We start from the raw sequence: 13,270 nt of genomic DNA on the forward strand, positions 1-13,270 counted from the left end.
TTGAATCTGCAAATAATTGTATAAAGGTAAACTTTTGGACACGAAAAAACATTAGTGTTTCTTTGCTCCTGTCCGTTCCTCTCTGTTCCTTCCCCTGTCTATCTTACTGTCAGGAGTCTCTCTCTCTCTCTCTCTCTCTCTCTCTCTCTCTCTCTCTCAGCCTGCCAACCTTTTTAGAGATCTGCTTGAGTGACCACTTGAGGAACTCGCGCAGGCAGCGGGCGCTGAAGTCTCGCAGCGAGGGGTCACTTGGCTGGACCAGACCGTCCTGGGAAACAGACGCATGAATATTCATTAGTTTTATTAACAGTTTTACGGCACTTGAAACACAATAAGGTCATATAAGTGCCGAAGATTAGAGGGGTAACAAAAGAGTAACAAACATCCGTATCCGTCCACCACCTTTTCTTTGTATTCTACACTCTAGTAACCCCTCTTCTTCTTCTTCCCTATCAAACATTTATTCTCCTTATCCGTCCACCTTCTTTTCTAGGCATCATACACTCTAGTAACATCTCTTGTCTTTGGCACTTACGTGACCTATTTGAGTTGTAAAAGCTATAAAACTCTTACTAAAACTGACGACCCTACACTCTAGTAACACAACTTGTCCTCGGCACTTACAAGACCTATTTGTGTTGCAAAAACTGTAAAACTCTCACTCTCTCTCTTGCCCTTTTTTTAACTCCCAGCAGAGCATAGACCATCAAAAACATTTCTCCAACAAGCCTGTCCTGTCTTGAGCTTCCTTTTCTATCTGTTTCCATGATGTCCCTGCCTTTTCCATTTTCGTTTGTACCGTTCGCCTCCATGTCATCTTTGGTCTTCCCTTCTTACGTTTTCCTTGTGGACTCCACGTCAAAGCCTGTCTGATGATGCTTGTCAGGGGTCTCCTCAGGGTGTGCCCAATCCATTTCCATTTCTTCACCTAAACTCTCACTATAACTGACAAATTTAAAAAGAAACGAGACTTACGTAGATACAGTCCAGCAGGGCCATCGTCTCAGGGCTCTCCGACATCTTGTTGCTAGTGAACCAATGAATGAGCTGCATGACAAGAGGTTCGAACAAGTCTTTGCACACCTGTGGAGAACAGCATTGCACGTGTTCATTTGAGTTAGTTTTAGTTTTAGTTCTAGTAAGAGTTTTACCGCACTTGCAACACAATAAGGTCATATAAGTGCCGAAGATTAGAGGGAGGTGTTACAAGAGAGTAACAAACACAAAAAAGGAGGAGGAGAGATAAAGACGATAGTTGTTTGATGATAGAAAACAAAGAGCAAACACACCAGAGCACCCGCCAACCACCCACAAAATTTGAGTTAACCGTCTGCCCCGGAATTCTTTCCCAAATTTGGACAGAATTCTGAGAACACAAATTTTTCCAAAACGAGTGTAGGCAATTTTTACACCCCCCCCATCAACATACTTGCTCCACATGGCAGGCTAAGGCAAACAAGGGAGGGCACAGCTTCAGGTACAGCCTCTAGCACCTTCAACAGTTTAACTTTTCATCTCCGTAGGGGGCAAACACACTACACCGGGCTCCTTTTTTGGTACTAAATCTAAAAATGGTTTACACGGGTTTAGTGTGACAATATACGTGGGTTTCGAGTGACATTATACATGGATTAAGTGTGACAATATACATGGGTTTAACACGACAGTATACGTGAGACGTACCTGCTCCACATCGCAGGCTAAGGCAAACAGGGGAGGGAACAGTTTGCGGTACAGCCTCTCCATGGGGTACTTGTTCTGCCTGTCCCCGGGCAGCTGCGCCCCTCGGCCCAGGGCGTACAGCACCAGGGAGTGCAGGAGCTCGCAGGCAGCCACTTTCGTCTGCCGGTCACTTGACTGCTGGGCCAGCTTGACCACGTGAGGGAGGAATGGATCTGGAAGAGCAGCAATTGGTCTTTTTCTTTTTTCTTTTTTTCTTTTTTTCATAAATGTTATTTGTTTTAGTAGAGGTTTTACAGCGCTCGCAACTGCATAAGGTCATATGAGCCCAAGTCCTTTCAGGGAATCAGACTTACTCTGCTCACCACTCTTGCTTCAACAGCAATAAGTCTGCTTCCACTATCAAGGCACCCCGGAAATAGCGGGTCACAAGAGTGTGACAAACATACAAAAGAAGTAGAGGAAAAATGACGATAGTAAGGATTAGGAACGAAAAAGCAGCAGTTCCCTGTTGCAATTCAGGCACAGTTATGAGCGTGACATTGATGAATCAGCCCATTTACAATTACAATTCTACTGTGCATAAGAACTCGAGATGTTAATGTCCCCCCTTTGGGAATGGCCTATAGACTAAGCGTTTTTAAAAACACTTGTGACTGACAAATACAGACAGTCTCCTTACCAGAATAAAAGACTGGCTTCACGTCAAAGAGCAGGAACTGTCTTTTTTTTTTTATTTAAATAATTTTTGTTTTTAAAATGTGTTTTTGAAAACAGACTTGCGGTTGACCAATCGCTACACTAGAATTACAAAGTTCTATCAGTGGGTGGTTGGCGGGTGCTCTGGTGTGGTTTGCTTCTTCTTTTCTATCGAACATCTATCGTCCTTATCTCCCCTTCTTCTTTTTTATGTTTGTTACTCTCTTGTAACACCTCTAATCTTCTGGTGCTCATATGACCTTATACAGTTGCGAGCGCCGTAAAACGTCTACTGAAAAAAAATGTTCAGTTCTATCAGACATTTTGGCCGTTTTGAGTTACTAAGCCAATGAGGTCAGAAATCAAACGTTCTATTTGCTCTATCAAAATTGAAAGATTATTCAGAGTCGTTATCCAGATATTCATAGAATTGGGTTTTGAAAAAAAACCTTGACATGATGTGAAACTCAAAAGTTTTGACGTCAAATTTCCTCAAAACCAGGTACTGAGCACATTTTGAGAAATTTGACATCAAAACTTTTGAGTTTCACAAATAGAACTTTGTAATTCTAGGGCAGCCAAATACAGACGGCTTCCTTACAAAAATAAAGGACAGGACTAATCTATCTCATAGTGCAGGAATTGTAATTAATCTTTTTCAAATATCTATTTTTTAGAATGAAAGTGTTTTTGAAAACAGACTGGTGATTGACCAACACAGATGGCCTGTATACCAAAGTAAATGACTGTCTTCATGTCAAGAGCAGGAATTGTAATTAACTTTTTAACATTCTTTGAAAAAATGTGTTTTTGAAAACATTCTTTTTGATACATGTATGTGTTTTTGAAACATTCTTTTTGATAAATGTAAGAGTTTTCGAAAACATTCTTTGAAAAAATGTAAGAGTTTTTGAAAACATTCTTAGAAAAAAATGTAAGAGTTTTTGAAAACATTCTTTGAAAAAATGTAAGTGTTTTTGAAAACAGACTTGTGAGAGGCCAACACAGACGACAACTTGCTTACCAAAGAAAATAACGGGCTTCATGTCAAAGAAAGGCACGTCAAAGCGTAGGTGTTTCTGTGAGTCCCAGGCCACCGCCTCATTGCTGATGTCGGCGTCTGCTCGGTCCTGCAGAGTGTGGTTCACCTGGCCTCCCAAGGAGCCCAGAAAATACAAGATACGCTGCTTGACCTGCGACAGCTGGGACTTGCTTCCCTGGACAAATAGATGGAAAGAAAGAAAGAAAGAAAGAAAAAAAAGAATATAAAAACAACGAAAAGATGAAACAAATCTTGTTTTTAAGTTTTAGTAAGAGAGTTGAGGTTTTTTTAGTAAGAGTTTTACGGCACTTGCAACACCATTACATCACACAAGTGTTGAAGATTAGAAGTGTTACAAGAGAGTAACAAACACAAAAAAGAAGGAGGGGAGATCAGGGCGATAGATCTTTAATAGGAAAGCAGGAGCAAACCACACCTGAGCACCCGCCAACCACCCATTGTTGAATTTTACAGCACTTGCAAATCAATTATGTCATATAAGTTTCTGAAGATAACAGGTGTTGCAAGAAAGTAACAAACACAAAAAAGGAGAGGAGATAAGAACGATGAGATATTTGATAGGAAAGAAGGAACAAACCACTTAAGGGCACACGCAAACCACCCACTCATGGCAAAGAAGGAGAAGAAAAAAACACCAGAGCACCCGCCGACCACCCATACATGTTTTTACAACAAACACCACGAGACGACACAAAGACCCACAGACACCTTGTGGTGAGGTGGATATAACAAAAAGAAATTCTTTCAGGGGAAAACGGCAAAATAAACTGATGGAATAAGCAAGAAAAAGAACATAATTTTAAAACTTTGAAAAAATACATTTTGTGTTAAACAAAATACTTTGAAAAAAAACATGACAGACAACTTTTCAGAAAATATTTTGAAAGCAGTTTTCAAAATTTTCAACTCAGAACAGCAACATTCTGACGCCTTAGATACAGAAAATATCACCTCATGCATGAAATCAAAGAGTTCTAATCAAGCCAAGGTGAAAAATATTTCTGCAACCGTTTCCAAGCACTTTCAATAATAATAAAAACTGCATTTATATATGGTTGCTTTTAAGCACACGTGGACTATCCCGAAATGCAGTTTTGAGAAAATCTCAGGAAAAGTTTTTGACCCTTGTTCAGTTTCTTTAAAAGACAAAGAGAGTTTTCTCTATAACGAAATAAATACACACACCAGATGAAACTAAACTTCTCCTACAGGTAGCGCAATGCCTACTTTTGGTGTAGGTCAAGATTTCTGGAAACCCTCCGAAATCTGGGTTAGCCCGCCTATCCTTAAAAGCGACCATATAGCGCATAACTACGCTCTAAAGCATGATCTGCGCACTTTACAACTATTGTTTGAGACGGTATGATGTAGAAGAAGATCTCACTCCACAGGATGTTTGTTGTAGGAATTTCAAACATTTCTGAAAAGCATAAGAATAATATGAGAGGCAGCGTGGTGAAATCAGGTGCTCGTCAAAATAATCAAACTGAAGAAACTGGCATTTTTCGGCAGGCTTGTCAATTTTTATCCAATTTTCGTTTTTTGGCTCAACACCTTTCACGCCCATTTTAGAACACATTTCTGTGTTGATTTTTACTGAAAATTCACATATTTTGTGCCATTAATCAACGTCTGTCAGTAAAAATCACACGCAAATGTGCTTTTATATGGACATAAAATGTGTTGAGCTAAAAAACACAATTTTGATAAAAATTGCCAAATTGTAGGGGGGGGAGGGGGGGAGGGGGGGAGAAACTTTTGCTTTGATTTCAATATTTTGACGAACGCCCGATCTCACCACGATGCCTCACATATGATTTCCAAAAACAGGATTCAAAACGTAATCTTCCACAAAATCCCGCGCAAACTTCTGACCTTGTCGTCCGCAGACTGAGCGTTTTTGATGAGTCTGATGGGAGCCTTGCTCCTCCTGCTCGACTTCTTCGCGCTCACCACGACAGTCGTTTCCTTGACAACATCTTCAGCACCTGTTCAAACAACAAGGCCCCAACAAACTCTCAGAACAATGAAAATGAAGATACGGGAAAAAAATGCAGGGGGGGAAAAAAGGCAGGGGAGAGTTGCTAACCCAGATCTTTATAAAAATTTTAAGTTTTTACGGCCCTTACAGCCCTAATAGGTCATAAAAATTAGAGGTGTTATATGAAAGTAACACACAAAAAAAGCAGGAGGAGAGATAAGGATGATAGATGTTTGATAGGAAAGAAGGAGCAAACCACACCAGTGCACCCGCCAAGCACCCACTAACCCAGATCGTCTGTTCTCAGGTAGGGGTCCAGGTAGGGGAGAATACTGGTGTAGTGCGCCTCTAGCACCGACGCAGGGAGCTGTCGAAACCACGACTCCAAAGCCTGAAGGCCCACCTCAGCCAGGGGGAGGTAACTCAGACCCAGGGTGAAGGTCACCTGTGAGGTCAAGTATCATACATCTGTGAGGTCAAGTATGATACGGCTGTGAGGTCAAGTATGATACAGATGATACGGCATATGAACACTTTCCTGTGAAATCACGTCATATGAACATTTTCTTGTGAGGTCAAGTATGATACGCATATGAACATTTTCCTGAGAGGTTATGTATGGCACGGCTGTGAGGTCAAGTACGATACGGATGATATGAACGCTTTCCTGTGAGGTCACGGCATATGAACACTTTCCTGTGAGATCAAGTATGATACGCCTGTGAGGTCAAATATGGCATCGCATATGAACACTTTCTTGTGAGGTCAAGTATGATACGCATATGAACACTTTCCTAAGAGGTGAAGTATGATACGGATGATTCGGCATATGAACACTTTCCTGTGATTTTAAGTATGATACGGCTGTGAGGTCAAGAAAGATACGGTATATGAACACTCTCCTCTTCATAACGCCAAAGATAGTACATAACAAGATGGGCCACTCACTCAGCCAAAAAAGTGTCCGCCGGAAGTACGCTCTTTGCTTCAGATGGCGCTGCAGTCTGTTTTGAAGCTCTCTTTCGTTTTTCCAGAAGAAGAATAGGAATAGCACCTCCTTGCGTGCGCAGATCGACTGCTGTTCATCAGCAGTTCGGGTTCGTTCAGTGTGGAGTTTTAGTTGGGTTTTTTTATTTTAATGACCTCTAGCTTTTCATTCTAAAGTCAAATTAAACGAAGAAAACAATCACCCTTTCCTCCGGAAGAAGTTTTTTTGTCAGCGTAACCATTTATAAAAAGCGTTCTTCCGGAATTTATAGGATAACTCTGTTCGAAAAAGGTGCGCTTTTGCGAAGAGGGCGCCACCGAATTTTGAGGACACTTTTTTAATTGGCTCAAAGAGAGAAGTGGCCCCTCTTGGTATGTAGACTCTTCATAACGCACAGCAGTAAAACTGCCGACAACGCTATAGGCTGGATCACTTGAGAAATCACAATATAGTATTACTCGATGCCTCAAACAAGACACAAGAATTATGTATTCAAACTTCTGAACATAGCCCTTATTCAACAGAGATACTTATCGTCATCAGTATTATTGTCATCATTATTATTATCATTATTATCATCATCATCATTATCATTATCGTAAACAGCAGAGAATAAAAAAAGGGTTGAGACTTGTAGAATTCCCAAGAAAATTTTATAAAGGTTCAACGTTTCGCCCAACCACGGGCTTCATCAGGAAAATACAAAAAAATAACGTTAGATCTAATTACTACACTAGCTATCATTATTATCATTATCATCATCACATCATTATCATCAATCTACGACGCTGACATGCAAGCACTGAGACAGAATCTGCGCTCCAAACATAGGAAGAATTAGCCATGAAAGAAGCTGCATGAAGACAACCTTGAGACCATCTTAAGCAAAATTGACCATCTGAATAGACGAAAAGAGCCATATATATCATCATCATCATCATCATTATTATTATTATTAATATTATTATGATTACCTGTATGGCGGGTACCACGGAGGACATCTGATCCACGATGATTTCCTTGGGCAGGGAGAGGATCAGCGTGAGACAGGAGGCCAGGAGTTCGTTGCGATACTGCTTCATACGCACCAGCACCTGATGACGTCAGTGGAATTGAGGGGCAGAGGTGAAAAAACCCGCTGAGCGACATTTTGGAAAAAAATCCTATAAATGCACATTGTTACAGGCTATCAGATGCACAAAGTGTTTTCTGGTCAGTCTATGCGAGGAGTTAGTTGGGAATGAGGGTAGTGTCCGTGCCCCTCAGGACAGCCGGGGGGGGGGGGTCTAGAGCAAGCGCCAAACAAAGAAATAAACTAACGATTATTATTATTAACTTCAGTAGTCCGTCCTCTTAAATTACCTCATGGTGTTGGGAGGTTGGAAGGGGCGTTCAACCTATACAGTTTTGCACATGTTTTTTTTTTTCCTTTACCTCTTTGGAGAACTTCTTGATGAGGTGAAAGGTCACCTCCACTTCCTGCCCCGCCCCTGTCGCGACCCCACCCTCTCCTATGTCCATACTCTCCTCCAGTCTGGGAGACTTCTGGGACTGGCTGTCAAAGGCCTGGGGGTGAAAAAAGTAGTAGTAGATAGTGGTGGCATTTTGAAATTGATAATTTATAAATCAGTTTTTTTTATAATCCAAACAAACTTCTGCCCACTCCGCCTCGCTCTTTTTTCCCCTCCCATCCCACAACCTCCCCCCCCCCCCACACACACACACAGTTTAATTAAGAAGACAGCTCAATAGTAAATAAAAGTTTTAGTTTTCGTAAAAGTTTAACAGCACTTGCAACACAATAAGGTCATATACATGCCAAAGAATAGATGTGTTACAAGACAGTAACATACACGAAAAAGAAGTAGGAGAGATAAGGACTATAGATGTTTGACAGGAAAGACGGAGCAAACCACACCAGAGTATCCATAGTAAATAAAAGCAGTTCGCTTTATTTTTTTGTTTTTGAAGAAGGTATATTATAACAAGTCTCGTTCATATTTTTAAATTTTTTTTTACAAACCTTGAAATAGCTCAACTTGTCCGCCAAGGTCATGGTCACTGACAATAGTCTGTAGAAGCCACTGACCAAAGGATGCCTGAAAAGAAAAATATTTTAACCACGTCGAAAACAAAGGAGACGTTTCCGTAAACTGCTAGGTATCTCATATTTCATTCCATCTTTTTCGATTCGATGACAATCTGAGTATGAGCCCTTAGGCACTGAACCGTATATATTCCTTTACAGCAACTTCTACGTCAAATTTATTTTTTGGCGACTGCCGTAAAAAGGTCTCTTTCCCCGAGGAGTTCATTCGGTAGATGAAAAAATACCGAAATAATTCCACTTGTTTTGATTTAAATATCAATTCAGCTACGTATATGCCAATTTTAGATTTCGTACCGAAAGAGGTGGGTTTACCCCCCCTCGGAGATAGCATACAGAGAAGTTAAAGAATTCCTACCTGGTTGACATGACAACGAGGGTATGAGCGAAGGTGTACACCCAGTCCTCAAACAGGTTCCAATGGCTTGTCACCAGCACGTCCCTAGGATAATAACAGCAACAGCAATAATAATAACAGCAACAAGAGCAATAACGATAACAGCAACAAAAATAAAATCAACAATAATAACAACAGCGATGATGATAGTCATAACAATAACAGGAGCAATAATCATACTAATAATAACAACAAAAACAACAACAGCAATAATGGTACTATTAATAACAACAGCAATAATAATAATAATAATAATAATAACAATAATAATATAATAATAATAATAATAATAAAAACGATAATAATAATAATAATAATAATTATGAAAATAATGGTTAAGAGTTATAACAATATGATAATAGTAATAATCATAACAACAACAACAACAACAACAATAATGATAACAAGTTGCAGGCTTATAGGGCATGTCCCCGTAGAAAAGTCGACTCCATACGCTCCACAGCTTATTGCCCAGACAGACACTAAATCTGGGAAGCATTCAGTTGCACGAAGTACTCTGTTCGGTGCTCAAAAATACACCATTTGAAAAAATTATTCCTACGCCTCAAATACACTTTTTTTTCCAGTCGACAACAATAACTATGGTAAACATATGTGAGGCAGCGTGGTGAAATCAGGCCCTCGTCAAAGTAATCAAAGTCAAGAAACTGGCATTTTTCCACACGTTTGGGAATTTTTATCGAATATTTGTTTTTCGGCTCAACACCTTTCATGACCTTTGAAGAACATATTTCGGTGTAGATTGTAGTGAAAAACGTTGATCTTAGGCATGAAAGACGTAAATTTTCAGTTTCCACGAGCTCTCAAGCCAAGGAAATAACTCAACTTTAGCAGCCATTTTCCCACTAATTTTACCTCTGAAAACAGGCGACCTCCACCTCCTTCAATCACCAATATCTTGACTTGTACCCAAGATAAACAGATATTGTTTTCATCAAAAGCAGGGCAAATGGACAAGCATTAAGATGATACCAATAACTCCACATGTCCCCAAATTTACGAGCGCCTGAGTCCACGGCGTCGTGACACATATGAGTGTCGTAGTGAGGAGGGATCATAATTCAACACAGGTTTTATAATTGATTAACCCTATCCGTACGTCTAGCTTTACTATCTTATCCAAACGACGTGGAGAACTCTGTGTCACCACTTTCCAAAGAGGGAATTTACTCATTAATCCGATCCATACGCTTGGCATGGCAGTCTGTCAAAATGATTTTTTGAAAAATACTGAAAGTTTCAAAGAGATCTTCGTACTAGAAGTATTCTAAAATGCAAAGAATACAATCCCGGGGGTACAAAATGACCCCAGGGCGTACAGATAGGGTTAAAAAGTATTGTTCGCTTTGTACCATCCCGATATTTCATGCTATTGTGTAAGTAAGTGGACACGCTATTGAAAACCAATTTTCCTCAAAGAGAAAAAAAAGAGGTTGGCGTCAGTAACTCATCAGCTGTTGCTGGATCGACAACAACGTAACAAGATCAGTCACTGACAGGTGTCTATTCTCACAGTAAACTCTCTCGTCCCACCAAGTATACTTACGACCTTAGAGCATGCATCAAAATAACATTGAGCATGTACCTAAATTGTTTATATTGCTGCTCGTTTATATTATGCATGTGATTGTAAGCCACGTGTGTGTGCATGTGTGTGAGCGTGGGTGCGCGCGCGCACGTATATGTGTGTGTGTGTGTGTGTGTGTGTGTGTGTGTGTGTGCGTGTGTGTTATGTGCGTTGTGTGTGTGTGTGTATACACTTGGTGAAACACCAAACCAATGTGCCAGGATCTGGACAATAAAGATGTATCTTATCTTATCTATCTGTGTCTCTCCATCTCTATCATAGGCAAACAGCCAAAACCTGCTTCAACTGCAACCTGTCCAAGACAATAATTTGTTTTTAAAAAACGCAACCACTTCCCACTTCCCACTTGCCACCATGCCATTTTTGGTAATAATGACACTACACAGGACAACCACCTGTCTAAGACAATCATTTTTCTCCTCAACAATGGGGAGCCATCTTAGACAATGTCATCTCTATATCTCACTGACTTTCAAGCCAGAAATTTTATTTTTTTTAAGTTTTAGTTTTGGTAAGGTTTTACAGCACTCGCAACTGCATAAGTTCATACGAGCGTCGGAGGGCGGATGTCAACAGAGAAATCTAAACGGGGAACCAGGCTTACTCTGCTCACCTCTCTAGCCTCAACAGCACAAAGTCTGCTGCGACTATCAAAGCACCCCGGAAATAGCAGTAGACAAGAGAGTGACAAACCTACAAAAGAAGTAGAGGAAAAATGCCGATAGGATGAGGAAAGAAGAAGCAGCAGTTCCCCCTTTGTTGTTCCGGCACAGTATGAGCATGACATTGATAAATCAGCCCATTTACAATTCTACTGTGCATACAACACGTTAATATTTCCCCTTTGGGAATGGTCTAAAGACACTTCAGTCACTGGCACTGCCCTGGGGGGGAAAAAAAAAAAGACTTGAAGACAACTCACTTGCAGAAATCGACGAGATTGATGAAGACGTAGAAGTCTTTGGGTTTCTTGGCGATGACTCCGTAGGTCGGGTCAGCCGACAGAACCTCCCTCTCCTCCATCTCCGCATCTCCTTCCAGCTGTGGATTGTTGTAGTTTTTGTATGTGTTTTAGCTTTTATTTTAGTAAGAGTTGTACAGCACTTGCAACACAATAAGGTCATGTAAGTGCCGAAGATTTGAGCTGTTACAAGAGGGTAACATACATAAAAAAGGAGGAGAGATAAGGACGACAGATGTTTGATAGGCAAAAAGGAGCAAACCACACCAGAGCATCCGCCAACCACCCACAGTAAGTGTCTTATGTCACTTGTAATACGAAAAGGTCAAATAAATGCCAAAGATTAAAGGGGTTACAAAAGAGTAACAAACCGATAAAAATTTGCGACACAATAAGGTCATATAAGTGCTGAAGATTAGAGGCGTTACAAAAGAGTAAACAAATACATAGAAGAATAAAAATTCTGGCGAAATTTGGTTTGCAACAGCTTCACATTTATTATACATACATAAATACAGAACATAATTAAATTTTTTGGTAAGCCTTTCTCGACACTTGAAACACAATTAAGTCATATAAGTGCCGGAGATTAGAGGTGTTACAAGACAGTAACAAACACAACAACAAAAAATAAGAAGGAGAGACACGAATGACAGATGTTTGATAGGCAAGAAGGAGCAAACCATTCCAGAACACCCGCCAACCACCCACAGCTGTGGAGTAGCGCAGGCTGTAAGGGTTGAAGGATCTTCATGCAAAAGTTGTCATTACCTGTAGGCTAGAGTATAGCAACAGAGGGAGAAACAAATTCCAAGATACATGAAAGACAGACAGAACAGACAAAAACTCAATCCACACTGTCATCCAGTTGCCTCGAGATCAAGCTTGAGTGAACTCTTTACCGAAATTCCTCGCCACATGAATGCAAATACAGACAGATATATAACAGACAAAAACATTTTTAAAAACCTCACTATTGGCAAAAAGTTGCATCGAGATAAAGCTTGAGTGGAGTTTTAACCAAAATTCCTCGATACATGAATGCAAATTATACAGATAGATGTAAAAAGCAAGTTGTTCCCGCATCCGATCCGGACATTGAGGATTGCCTTGTAAGTGAGACAACTTCCTGGGCCTACGGGATATTGTGGTAGGGTGGCCAGTTCCTTTCCACACCGCCTTTACTTCCCCAACTCAAAGTCAGGTACCCATTACTACAGGGTGGGTAGGATGGGGGAGGGGCGAAAAAAATCGATGTTCTAACCAAGGCTCGAACCCGGACTTTCCGCTTTGGAGATGAGCTCACTAACCACTCTGCCACCGCACCCTCTACAGACAGATATAGAACAGAGAAAAACGTAAAAACATACCGCGCTGTCGGCCACAGTTGCCTCAAGGTCAAGTTTGCGCAGAATCTTCATCAGGGCCGCCATCAGCTGACTGTACACGGCCTTGGTGAGCTCTCTGCGGTCAGCCAGAGTGAAGTCCTCGGCAGCCAGGTCCTAGACAGCAACAAATGGGAGGCATCGTGGAGAAATCAGGCGCTCGTCAAGTTAGTGAAATCAAAGAAAACAGCATTTTCCCCTGGTTTAGTCATTTTTATTAAATTTTTAAAATTTTGGTTCATTACCTTATACGTCCATTTAAAACACATTTCTGCGTGGGTTTTCATGAAAAATGTTAATCAAAGGCAAAATAATTGTAAATTTTTTGTTGCCCAGGACTCTCGAGCTAAAGAAGTCACCAAACTTTGGCAGCCATTTTCAAGTTAATTTTTACCCCAGC

At 40.6% G+C, this 13,270-nt stretch overlaps 1 protein-coding gene across 1 annotated transcript in view; it reads right to left on the bottom strand.

The window, feature by feature from the left end:
- Window positions 1–13,270, bottom strand: part of LOC101854982 (DNA-dependent protein kinase catalytic subunit) — a gene marked incomplete in the record, with an annotated part of 122,273 nt that overhangs the window by 95,631 nt on the left and 13,372 nt on the right. The window contains 12 exon segments of the mRNA XM_035972423.1: window positions 170–268; window positions 976–1,083; window positions 1,684–1,895; window positions 3,404–3,596; window positions 5,318–5,430; window positions 5,712–5,868; window positions 7,386–7,505; window positions 7,846–7,977; window positions 8,435–8,510; window positions 8,877–8,960; window positions 11,447–11,565; window positions 12,856–12,987. Coding sequence (XP_035828316.1) covers window positions 170–268; window positions 976–1,083; window positions 1,684–1,895; window positions 3,404–3,596; window positions 5,318–5,430; window positions 5,712–5,868; window positions 7,386–7,505; window positions 7,846–7,977; window positions 8,435–8,510; window positions 8,877–8,960; window positions 11,447–11,565; window positions 12,856–12,987 — 1,545 coding nt within the window.

This window comes from Aplysia californica, unplaced genomic scaffold, assembly GCF_000002075.1.
Source record: "Aplysia californica isolate F4 #8 unplaced genomic scaffold, AplCal3.0 scaffold00688, whole genome shotgun sequence".
In the NCBI taxonomy this organism is placed as follows: domain Eukaryota; kingdom Metazoa; phylum Mollusca; class Gastropoda; order Aplysiida; family Aplysiidae; genus Aplysia; species Aplysia californica.